General features: G+C 34.5%; 2 protein-coding genes and 1 pseudogene across 2 annotated transcripts; all 3 read right to left on the minus strand.

Moving 5' to 3' along the window:
• Positions 1–589: 589 nt before the first annotated feature.
• Positions 590–1,789, minus strand: LOC112082906 (annotated as a pseudogene).
• Positions 1,790–4,478: 2,689 nt separating this feature from the next.
• On the minus strand, positions 4,479–5,071 carry LOC112082940. The gene is made up of 2 exons (XM_024150660.1): positions 4,686–5,071; positions 4,479–4,593 (listed from the first exon to the last, which is right to left on the minus strand). Exons 1-2 carry the CDS (start codon positions 5,069–5,071, stop codon positions 4,479–4,481), a joined length of 501 nt encoding a protein of 166 aa, XP_024006428.1.
• Positions 5,072–5,902: 831 nt separating this feature from the next.
• Positions 5,903–6,808, minus strand: LOC112082941 (glutathione S-transferase T3-like). The gene has a single exon (XM_024150661.1). The coding sequence runs from the start codon at positions 6,806–6,808 to the stop codon at positions 5,903–5,905; it is 906 nt and encodes a 301-aa protein (XP_024006429.1).
• Positions 6,809–13,189: the final 6,381 nt, after the last annotated feature.

The raw sequence follows: 13,189 nt of genomic DNA on the forward strand, positions 1-13,189 counted from the left end.
ATATAAATTTATATTAAACAATTACACAAAAATTTAAAATAAAAATAAAAATATTAAATATTACATAACATAAACAAGAAACTTGAAACACAATTGTTACAGGCTAATCATTATATTATGAAAAACTTTGACGATCTTCGTTTACATTTGTGTTATTTCCTTGCGTGTTACCCCATATATTAAATATACCTCCTGGTCTAGGTATTTGATGTCTAGTATCAAAATAATTTGTGAAATCAAAACTGCATGATGTTGTTGGTTGAGCGTTTGGTGAAGCTCCTGAAGTTTGTTGTTCGTTATTTCCCGTACTTCCTACTTGACCTCCAACAGAAAATCCATATTGAACATTGGCTGGAGTCATTCCCGATGAGCCGCCTTGTTGAAAGTTTTGTGTCTCACCTCTTGCGTGAAAGTTCGATGGTGAAACCCAAGGTTGAAAGTTTGGTGGAATCCCCCATTGTTGAACATTTGGGGGTGTACCCCATTGTTGCGCATTAGGTGGTGTGCCCCATTGTTGTGCATTTGGTGGTGTGCCCCATTGTTGTGCATTTGGTGGTGTGTCCAATTGTGGACGAGGTTGAGGAGAACCCTATTGTTGAGCATTCGGTGGTGTACCCCAATTTTGAAAGTTAGAGGGCCATAATCCTCCTGAATTTTGCCCTCCGGAAGATGGACTACCAGATGATAACCCTCCTGAATTTGGACTTCCAAATGATTGGCCGGAATCTAACTGTTTTGGCACATCTTGGTTGTTCCGTGAAACACCAGTCATAGCTTCTAGCAGCTGTAGCTTATCCTCATCTATGCCTTCCGCTATATCAATGAAATACTTACGCCAAAATACAAGCTCCTTCAATGTATTAAGGCATGTCCAGTAAAATTTAGTGCCCTTCGGAATTTTAAGCGCAAAGAATATGGCTTCTGCCTTTTTCCATTCATCGTAGTCAGCTTGGTCAAAAGCACCTGGACGAAGTTGTTGTAAACTTTGTCGTTAAAACTCTGTATATCCAGCAATGGTGTCTTGTATGGTTGTCTCGAATGATTGTCTTCTACGACCTCCTCGTGAACCACTCGAAACAGAAATCCGTGAGCTTCCACCTAATCTTTGTGAACTAATCCCTTGTCTAACGCTAGACCGCGAGTTGACCCTCCCTCGTTGGCCTCTACGAGAAATATTTTGAACTAGTTCACTTCTATATTCATTCGAATGGCGTGTATCATCGTCAATGGTTACACGATAGACTTTTTCATCCTCTTGTGTCTCAGGAACTTGTGTTTGTTGCATATCACCGTTGTCGGTGTCTGAGTCATCAGAGCCTTCTTCATCGAGTGCATCTTCGTTGATCAGTTCTTCTCTTCTTTGTCATGAAGAATGTTGAGATTGTGAGTGAACATCATATAATATAATACATTTTACCATCACATCCCAAAACTCTGGCGGCTGTCGGTTAAAGCTTTTTGTTAATTTGCAGCCCTACAAATTTGAAATTATAAATTTCTTGTTTCCATATATTGAATATATATTTTCATTATTATAATGATTAAATGTACTTACGAATTCACGTTCCTTCCACCATTCTTCAGATGCATATATCAGGGATGTCTCAGGATCTACCGAGATACCAGTATAATTCATAAGAGCCTTCCATCTCTTGTATCTTTTTTTGAATTCATCAAGTTTGTTTTTGAAAAATGCATAAGTTATATTCAAGTTGAACGCTCGATTAAACTTTTGAACCATATACTCTCTACCAGCAGCCGAAGGATTCTTGAGAGTATAATTATCCATAGCAATTGCTTCGTCGAATAATTGAATTAGTGTTTTTTCTTGTATATACGACCATTTGTATTTGTCTTTGTTCTACAATTTTTTTGTAAATTACGTGTTACTTATGATAGTATATATAATTAATACATAAATAAATAAAAAATATATTATTTACCCTAACAGTCGTTTCTGTGGAGGGAGTTGAAATTTCAACTAGACGAGTTGATCCTATTTGTCTGGAAGAATTCGTGTTGCGCCGCCGATTACCCGACATATCTACAATTAATAAAATTTAAACATTAGTTTTAATGGTTTTAAAAACTAATATTATTTATTTCTAAATAATTATTTTTCTTATTTTAATAATAATGTTTATACTTAATTCAATTTTTTTTACTAACGACCATTGTATATAACTAGAAGCGGAGCTACTTGTATCAAGGAGGGGGCAAGTGCTCCCTATCAATTTATTAAATCATTCCTTAATTACTTCAGTTTCTAATCAGTGCCCCCACTCTAATTTTATTTTTTGCCCCCAGTCACCTTTTGGTTACTCACGTCCCTGTTTTTCAATCTTTTAAAATTTTTGTTTATAACTATAACTCATTCAAACATAGAAAATTCAATTAAATTATAGAAGTAATAAGAAATACAATAATTCCTAATATAAAAAACATAAAATTATTCACAGCTAAATTACTTTTTATTTTTATTTTCTCACATTAAATTCTGCACAACTAAATCATTTATTACTTTCTTAAACTTGTAGGAAACTTCCATAAACCCCAAAGTATATGCTAATTTTATTATTTGGATTTAGGTGGTGATTTAGGAAAATAAAATTTGATGTAGATTTTTGAATTCTTACTCAATTTTCGTTTTTAATATTTTATAAAATAAAATTGATTTCAAGGTATATATCAATTTATTTAGTAATTTTTTCTCATATGTATTTAAGTTTTTATATTAAATATTATTTTTATACTTATATATCAATATTAATTTATAATGCCATCACTAATTAACATCAAAAAATACATATTTTAAAAAAATATTGATCTTGAAAATAGAGAAAATTTGAAAAAAAATTGACAAAATGATTTATATTTTGAAAATTACATCATTCTGAATTTTATTAAAAATACACTTATTTAAATATAAATGACTAATTTAACATAAATAAGACTTATTCTAATTTTAATATTTATATCATAATTTATATTATTTTATTTTTAATTTAAACTAGGAGAGATTTTATATTACAATCTAATCAATTTTAGAACAAAATTTAATTTAATTATTAATGTAAATATGATTCAATTAGTTAAAGATTCAATTAGTTAAAGATTCAATTAGTTAAATGATGTCATGCAATAATAGAAAATAATATTACTTTAGTTTTATTATAACATATCTACGATTAGTACAAAAATATAATTTTAAATTGTATATAAAACTTACCTTATAGAAAGCTGTTGAAAGCAAAAAAGTGAAAAAACTTTTTTTTTTATTCTTCTTTCAGCTTTTTTTTTTCTTTTATATTTTCTTGTATGTACTTTGTATGCAATGTTGCATGCTATTTATAGAAAAATTTTATAATTAAATATTAAAAAAAATAAAAAAACAGCATTATCCATTGCGTTTTTCTAAAAACCGCAGGATAAAGGCGGTGTCTTTTTGGTAAAGCGGTCTTTGCTTTAATCCAGCGGATAAAACTACGATTGTTTTTTCAAAAAAAAAAAAACAAATTGTGGAGAAGATCACTCTGATTGGTGACAGAAAAGCGGTTTTGTCTTTTTTTTTTTTATAAAAAAAACGTCTTTTCAAAGCTACCATTCATAACCTTAATATCAATAAGGAATGAATGTCAGGTTTTACAAAAGTAGCTTAACCTATATTTTGAAGCCTTGCCAGAAAGGAATAAAAAAACAAGGGTACAAAGATTTTTAAGAAAAGGGAGATTTCCTCATTGGATCCAAAGGATCATTAGAGCATGTTTAATGGAGAGACCTTCATAGGTCTCTTATTCTTATTTTTATGATTAAAATAGATTATTTTATTAGTAGAGATCTAATTTAGAAATCTGAAAATTTAAAGGATGCAATGGAGAGACCTGTGACGGGTTTCTAAAAAAAAAATCTTGTAATAATAATTTATTTTAAAGAAGGATTTAATATCTTATAAAAGCAGATTTAATACAATAACATTGCAAAAAACATAAATTATTATACATAAACTTTAGGATATTATTTTGAACTTAGCCAAATTTTTGCCATATATGCTCAACTAAATCTTTTTTTAATTGGTGATGCACATCTCTTGATCGAACTTTTTTCCGGGTGTCCATCATATTTAGAATATTTGTAGGCGTAGTTGTGGAATACGAGTAATCCACACTAGAACTTCCGCCTCCTTCTCCTTGTTGGAATTCTTCAACATTAGAATGCATGTATCCGTCTCGTTCGTCTTCGACTATCATATTGTGGAGGATGATACAAGCTCTCATAATCTTTCCAATTTTTGCTTTATCCCAAAACAAAGCAGGATTTTTTACTATAGCAAATCTTGATTGCAAGACTCCAAAAGCATGTTCGACATCTTTCCAGGTAGATTCTTGAACTTCAGCAAATTTGCGTGCTTTTTCGCCTTGTGGTAGTGGAATAGATTGGACAAAAGTTGCCCATTTTGGATATATACCATCTGTCAGATACTATGCCAAATGATACTCCCTTCCATTGACAAAGAAATTCACTTTCGGAGCTTGACCTTTTATAATGTCATCAAAAACGGGTGAACGTTCAAGAACATTATATCGTTGAGGGTACCTGGAGGTCCAAAGAATGCATGCCAAATCCAGAGATCATATGAAGCAACCGCTTATAAAACTATTGTGGGTTTCCCAGAACCACGTGTATACTGGCCTTTCCAAGCGGTATGACAATTCTTCCACTCCCAATGCATACAATCGATGCTTCCTATCATCCCGGGAAAACCGCGTTCCTCTCCAATATTAAGTAGACGTTGAAGATCTTCTGCTGTGGGTCTTCTGAGGTACTCGTCGCCAAAAAGATTTATAATTGCTTCCACAAAATTTTCTAGACATGAACGAGCAGTAGTTGCTCCTAGACGGAGGTACTCGTCAACGGAATCAAGCGCAGTACCATAAGCTAAGAGACGAATTGCGGCTGTAGATTTTTGAAGTGCAGATAGACCAAGTCTACCCCGAGCATCTCTCCTCTGTTGAAAGAAAGGGACTTCGTTGGAGAGCCGATGAACAATACGCAAGAACAATGCTTTGTTCATTCTAAAACGTCGCCGGAAAAGGTGATCGGGTAGATTGCGTTTTCGCTGAAATAATCATTCCATAATCTTATGTGGCCTTCTTCTCGATGTCTTTCTATAACAGCTCGTTTCTTCTTTGATGAGGTAGCCGCTTCTTGATCACTGAGAAGATTCTCAAATGTTTGCTCGAAATACTGCTCGAAATATTGATCGAAATACTGATCAAATTGCTGCTCAAATTGTCGATCCCAAAGATCGCGGGAAGAAGAAGCCATAACAAGAGAATCGATGAAATGAGTGACTTTGGTTTGAGTGAATGACAAGAAACAGGTGACTTTGGTTTGAGTGAAATCGATGAAATGATTTTTTTCTCTTGATTTAGTGAAAGAAATGGGATTCACACAAAGAAATAAAGCTAGTGAGAAGAAAGATGGAGAATGAGTTTCTAAACTTCCAAGTTTACGTATATATACAACAAAGGAGAATGAGTTTTGTGGTAATGAATCAATTACCCTACATGTGGTGTCATACATATGGACCCAAACTACACAAAAAAACAAACACACTGCTTCTTGTACTCCACTACTTTGATTTCCACTCAAAGAGGGGTCCCTACGGTTTTGCCTGGCTTGTTGTACTCCACTCCTTTGAGTAACCCGTGAATATCGATTCCATTCAGTTGTCTTTATGTCTCTTCCAATAATCCGTGAAATCTGAAGCTCCAAAGTCAAGAGAATAATATTTCATTAAACAACAAACCATTACAAAGCAGTACACAACATTAAAGAGTTTGAAAAAACTCGATCCATTAAACTTGACACAGACACAACATAAACTTAAAACACAAACAACCTAATTACCCAACAATTGATTTATGAGCTTTTGCTTCAAGGCTTCTTCAGTCGCCGTGAGTGGTTCTTTTTTTGCGAATATAGAGTCCAGGAGTCCCATTGCCGTGATTTCCTTCTTCAGAACCATATCCCTCTCTTTAACAGCCCACATGGAACTAAACTCGTTCAAAGACTTCCCCTCCACCATTGATGCCTTCTTCCCTTTGGCTTTTGCGGCTTTCACTCCAGGAGGTCGGATGTTAGCCTGATCAGCTTCGGCGTCCTTGTTTCCATCAACTTCGGATGGTCCACCATTGTCAGCTTTCCTCCGTTTGCAGGGTCCATCGGTTTGAGTGGTCAAAGTTTCGCACCACTTCTGATCATTCCTAAGCTCCTTCCAACAATGCTCCAGGGTAAATTTCTTGTTATGGTCATTATAGAATATAGCATGCGCCTGCTTAAGAACGTCAGTCTCATTGTGACCGCTTCCTTTTGCCCTTGTTGCTGCGTCATAAGCTCCAACGAATTTACAGACAAGATCATTGATCTTGTGCCAGCGCTGTTTACACTGACCTGGCCCTCGAACATCACCACTTGTATGAGAAGCCGCATAGTATGTAGCTATGCGATCCCAAAAGGCACCCAAATTCTGTTCATTGCCTATAACAGGGTCTTTACTTGTATTTAACCATGCGCTTATGAGCAGAGTATCATCTGCAGGATTCCATGATCTTCTTTCTCGACGATGTGCAGGCTCCTTGGTCGGCTCATCATCGAATGCTCCTTGATCTTCAGGGGAAGTTTGGGTGCTGAATGCAGGGAGTTCTAGTGATGGGAATGGATTGGGATAGGTTTCCACAGTCTCTTGCTGGCTATGCAAGAGGTCAACAAAGTTTGAGGGTTGGTTAAAGGGATATGTAGAAGACATTTAGGAGGAGAAGAATGGAAGAAGATATCGAAGATTGAGAAGACTTGTATTTTTAAAAAGACAAGTACGAGAAAAGTGAAAGAAGATGGAAGTGTTCTCTTTAAACAAGGTTTAAATAGAAGAGGAGAATGAAGTAAAGAGCATGGAAGAGCAGAGAATAAAGACACAGTAAAAGCAACCATTCATCGCTTGCATTCAAGACAAAGCATTCATCACAACCCAAACCAAATACAAGCATTCACCACAACTAGTCTGACTTGACATATATCTACATCGCCTTAAACACTAAACCATAAACTCTCTAAACTACCATAACCTAATCCTAACTTTCATTTATTAAAAGCTGAGAGGAATGAAATATGAAGCTGACCTTTTTGTGAGAAGCTGATGATGCCTTTAAACCGCTGTCCTTCTTCTCTCCTCTTGATTTTATTCCCCAATATTCTCTCCTCGTGCAAGGGAAAAAAAAGATTACCATTAAATATAGAACCAAACCAACTTCAATACAAACACTTAACTCTCAGCTACCTCATATTAAAAACTACTCAAAACTAACTCCACAGCCATCCATTATTAAAAAGATCAAAGAAATACACCAACAATCTATGTAAGCACACGCACTATCAGTATAAAGCACACGCATTAAACCTTCAAATTTGACTAAGAAACATCAAGCAAAAACATAGTTAATCAACATCAAACCTACTCTCCAAGGAACGCAATAGCATAGTTTAAACAAGTAAAACCGATCAGGACAAGGACCAAATCGGATCGATTCTGAAGCAATTTTTCAACCAAAACAGAATCGAAATTTCATGATGCAAACAAAAATCTAAACCCAAAATCATGCATTGATCAGTAACCCTAGATCATGCATCGATCAATGATTGAGAAGAAACAGCATCAAAATAGATTGAGAAGATGAATCGCTTACCTCCAGCGATTGAGAAGACGAATCCCATCCATACTCTAAACTCCGGCGCTTCCATCACCGCCTCGGTCGGGATCAATCGGCGAAGCCCACGGTGTCGTCGAGATGCAGAGAACGAAGAAAGAATCCTCGCGTACGGAGAAAACGAAGAAGGAGAAAGAATGAGAAAATAGAGAAATGAAGGAAGAAAGAAAAAAAATTTCATTCTCCACAAATTTTTATCCAATAAAACACCGCCACGTGCCATTTAAAGACGTTTCTTGTGTCGCCTAAATTAGAGACGTCTTTAGCTTTATTAATCAGTTTTGATTTACTTTAATCATTAAAAAATTTTAGAGACCACACTAAAAACGCCGTTGATCATGCTCTTAGATCTCGAAAGTGACGTCTATGCCTTGTTTTGGAGTTGCCCCTTTGAACCAAATTGATGAATACCAAAACTTTTTCAAAGTGTCTCGCCAGCGTTTATCTTCTCCCTTATATCTATCTTGAAATGGTTTTTCTAATGTCCATATATTTCAGAGATAAGTGAAATTTACATTTTTGGGAACTGCTCAACGTCGACGACAAGTGATGAGTGTTGTCCAAGGAAAACATTTACGATATGAAAAAATACAAGTAATCTTCTAGGTTTGGTATTTCTCTAAGCTTTATGTCTTGAGTAGTTGAGTTCGAGTGGCTTTAGAGCACGTCAATACGAGTTCTAACTGAGATTCTTTGGTATTATTGGGTTACAAATGTAAATAAAAAAACCCTATTTAAATAAGAACTGATATTTAACTAAGCATTTTTAGATCTAGTTCTTAATGGGGTTCTTAAGAATAGCTATCGCTTAATCATTGGTTTCTTCTCAAAATTATTTTGGACCATCTCTCTTTTTCTTTCTCTCAACTATTTTTCTCAATTTTTTCTTCTCTTTTAAATAATCAAATTTATTATTAAAATATTAATAAAATTTTTTTATGGATTCTTACCATTGGAAATGTTCTTATGTCGTTTTGCTACTCTGAATAGTAGAGTAAACGTTTTTTTTTTTTTTGCCTTTTTGGTCTGACTCGCTTTGTTTACAATGAGAAAATTTTGGTTAGTACTGATTTGGTTTTTTTCTTCATTTCAATGTCTAAATATCCATGAGATCAATGAATTAATCCATACTGATTTTTGGATGCATAGCACATATTTTTTTTATCTATATTTACTGGACAGTTTGAAAACTAGGTCCTACTTGCTGTCAAGCATTTTTGGAACCCAAGTCAATTGCATGCCAAAAATTCCATTCAATCTGTTTTTCCATCCTCCAATGTTAAAAGGATCACTGTACAATAATTACCGGTGCAACTCCTCAGTTACATAAATGAGTTTAGATTATTATTTTTTCAAAAAAAAATTATATTTGTTTTTTTTTTTACATTTTAGCTAAATATACAATATTATATACTCTAGGGCTGGAATTATTATCCGGTATCCGCTATTCGATCCGGTATCCGATCCTATCCGATCCGTACAAACCAGATATTCGTGTAGTTCGGATCCGGATCCGGATAGTGAAATTAAGTATTCGGTTATTTCGGATACGGATCCGGATAATAGAAAATTTTAAACTCGGATATCCGTTATCCGTTATCCGTTTATTAAGATTTTGAAAATTTTGAAATCTTTGGATATGCATTTAATTTTTTGTTTTAATTATGTTTGAAAATTATTTTTGGTTTAACTCTTTTACACATGATTGAAATTTATATTGCATGATAATTTTCTATTTCAGATTGTGAGAGAAGACCATGAAAATAGATAACACAAGGATATGAAGATAAATTAACTTCTCTATTACTATTTTCTTTTTTGCTATGTAAATTTTTAAACTTTTTGTTATTTGAATGCTACTTGAATGTTTTTAAATTTTTGGTATTTGTAATTTTTGCTATAATGATACATTTTAATTATATATGTTATCTCATTATAATTTTAAAAATTGAAGTTGTTTTTTAAATCAACGAAACCGGATATCCGGTCGGATATCCGTAAATCTTCGGTTCAAACCAGATATTCGGTCTCCGGATATCTGGAGTTTTCGGATCCGGATTCAGATAATAAAATTGATTATCCGTCAAATCTTGAGCCGGATCCGGATACTTTGAAAAGTCCGGATATCCGGCTCCGTTCCAGCCCTATACTCCAGTACGATGATATATTTATAATAATATTAATAGACAAGTCATATTTCTTTCGATATTTACACTAATCTGAATTGTAAAACTTAAATTATAGACTAAAAGTATGATATTTGAATGGCAAAGGTCCTTTGAATTAATGGAGTTAAAACAAATTGCTCAAACTCTATCATTGAAATATTAAACACCAAACTATTTTAAATTGTGCCAAAATACAACTACTGTATCTTAAACTGGTCATTAACACCGTTGTCCGTTAGCGTCAACACAACTAACAAACGTTCAAGAAGAGGGAAAAAAAATCCTAAATTGAAATCCAAAGCTTTCAACGCAATCACACATTCTCAATCGAGCAGTGACCTGAAATCTTCAATTGATTTATTGGACAATGACCTGTGAGGTCTACTGTTGTTAGAAGTTGATGGCTAATTAATAGTCTTTCTTTGTACGTTTCTTTTGTTAATTTGATGCCCCAAAATACAAAACGAAAAAAGCTACTTTTATGTAGAATGTTTGTGTAGTTAACCCTTAAGGATCATGATATTTAGAAAGTCAAACAACCTTGTTTCAAGCTTCTCGAACATGCCTAGTAAGTAGTAACACCATTATAATACATTCAAAAAAGATTCTGTTCGTTCCAAACTTCATATAGGAGGATTAGTTGATAAAACTAAAATTAAATAATTAACTATGAAAGTTTAGATCGAAATCTAAACGAGAAATAAACTGATTATGGAAGATTGTGAAAACAAAATCGATAAAGAAAAGACGGAAACTTACCTCGACGAAGAACTAGATATATGATCTTGGAACTAAACCCTAAGCGAGACAACTAAGACACAAGGAAACTTTGTTTAAATAGCGACCAAAGAAACTCAATCATATTCATTAGGGAAATTTTGATTTTGGAACTAAACCCTAAACGAGAAAAAAAAATAGAATATTGAAGATCAAGGAAAAGTGTTTTGAAACAAAACAAAACACGAGACACGCACAAGCCTCAGAAATTTAGCGGTTAAACATCCAAAGAGCTTCGCAGAAATGACATAATTACAATTTCATTCATTCAACCAAAGATCTATTCTTCTAACATAAAGATGAATTCATGTGATAAGTGAATTTTTTTTTTCAATTGAGAAGATTAATGAATTTCTCATAATTAGCCTTCCTGTAAACGCAAAATTGAAAACATAATCAGATTTCCTCACATATGTTGTTGTGGCCAGCTTCTTCATTTTCCTTCCGTTTTCCTTGTTTGGGAGGCCATAATGATATTTCCTTCATCTTTTTTTTTTTTTGGTCAACACAAAATAAGGTACATTTTAATTTCCATATTCACCAACTTAATTATCCTTGTTTGGAGGGCCATAGTGATATTTCTTCCTCGCATCTTTTTTTTTGGTCAACACAAAATAATGTACACGTTAATTTCCATATTCACCAACTTAATTATCCTATAAATATAGATCATACTTTGTGTTATAATCGCATAAACACACTTTAAGAACTTTGTTGAAAGAATACTTTATTGCTGCTTAGAAAACTCACTCAAAAACTAAGAACAATAATCTCTCAACTTACTCTTCTTAACCCTAATGCAACTTCATTAAGATCCTTTATATAGTGCAAGGACATCTTCCCTTAACACTTTTCCTTTTCCTAATAGAATTAGATAACTCCTAAACTAATAAGGAAATAATTCCTTCTTATCTTTAACCGACTTGTTAAAGACTTCTTAGGCTTCAAGTAATCAAAGCTTATCCAACATTCTCCCTCTTAACCTTTGACTCTGTCTTGGACATCTCTCCAACACCAATCAAGTTCCTCATCTCAGCAAACTTGATCCTTGCCAAAGCCTTAGTGAGGATATCGGCCTTCTGCTCTACTACTGGTACATGCTCCACATCAACTAGTCTATTCTCAATGCACTCTCTGATGAAATGGTAGCGCTTGTGTATGTGTTTACTTCTGCCGTGAAACACCGGATTCATTGTGAGCGCAATAGCAGATTGGTTATCAATCTTGATGACAACTTGTTCAGTCTTCCATCCTGTAATCTCGCTTAAGAGTCTTGGAGCCATATTGCTTGACGAGCTGCTTATGTTGCTGCCATGAACTCTGCCTCACAGTTTGAAAGTGCAACTGTTTCCTGCTTTTGCGAACGCCATGTGACTGGTGCAGAACCGAAATAGAACATATGACCTGTGGTACTTCTTCCATCGTCTTGATCAATGTTGTGGCTGCTGTCACTAAAACCAACAATCTTCTTTGATCCTCCTCGCTTGAACCTTAGGCCGTATGAACTAGTTCCTTTGAGGTAACGAAGTATGTGCTTCATTACTTCACCATGAGACTTCCGAGGACTCTGCATATACATACTGGCCACACCAACCGAAAAGCCAAATCAGGTCGTGTGTGTAGTAAGTACCTTAGACATCCAACATTCCCCCTATAGGTCGTAGGGTCTATCTCTGTCTCTTCTTGAGCTTTAGACACTTTAAGACCAAACTCCATAGGTACTTGAGTCGGATTGCAGTTTTCCAAACCTGCTTTTTTCAAAATCCTCTTTGCATAAGCCTCTTGTTTAATTTCGATACCATCTACTCCTTGATAAACCTCAATGCCGAGATAATAGGTGAGTTTACCAAGATCAGACATCTCAAACTTATATGACATCCCTGCCTTGAACTCCTTTATTCCTGCAATGCTGTTGCCTGTTACAAAGAGGTCATCCACATAGATAGCAACGATGAGTAAAGACTCTCCCTCTTGCTTGTGATACATGGAGGATGATGTCGTGTCAACTGCGTGAGGGAACAAGTTTTACCCTTAACAAAACAAATGAAAGCCGCAAGTGCACAGCTAATCAGTTGTAGTATTTAGGGATCGAATCCACAGAGATTTGTTTGCCTGGTATTCTTCTACGGATTTTAACTTTATGTCTAGACTAGATTGGTTTTAAAGGTTGGTTGTTTGTCACGAATTAAACTAAAACTTAAAGAAAGCAAATAAATCTATCCTAAAAAGCAAGTAGAAAAATCGAACAGAAAGCAAGTCAAGCAAGTAAATATCGAACTAAGGCAATTGAAAAACAGATCTAAATAAGCAAATAAAAATCGATTGGTTTGTAAACTATACGCTGAGATTTTGGGAACTCTAAGGGATCATAATCGGTTTTAACACTAGGGTAGATAGATTGGGATTGACGGATATCGATATATAGGTGGTTCTAGAGCTAGAGTACGGCGGTATGACTACGTCACTGTCGTGATCATAACC

This window comes from Eutrema salsugineum, unplaced genomic scaffold, assembly GCF_000478725.1.
Source record: "Eutrema salsugineum unplaced genomic scaffold, Eutsalg1_0 scaffold_7, whole genome shotgun sequence".
NCBI lineage: Eukaryota > Viridiplantae > Streptophyta > Magnoliopsida > Brassicales > Brassicaceae > Eutrema > Eutrema salsugineum.

Coding starts and splice junctions, on each gene's coding strand:
- LOC112082941 (XM_024150661.1), bottom strand. CDS start 6,808: ATGTCTTCTACATATCCCTTTAACCAACCCTCAAACTTTGTTGACCTC.
- LOC112082940 (XM_024150660.1), bottom strand. CDS start 5,071: ATGAACAAAGCATTGTTCTTGCGTATTGTTCATCGGCTCTCCAACGAA. Junction 4,594..4,685: donor CATACCGCTTGGAAAGGCCA/GTATACACGTGG, acceptor TTGGACCTCCAG/GTACCCTCAACGATATAATG.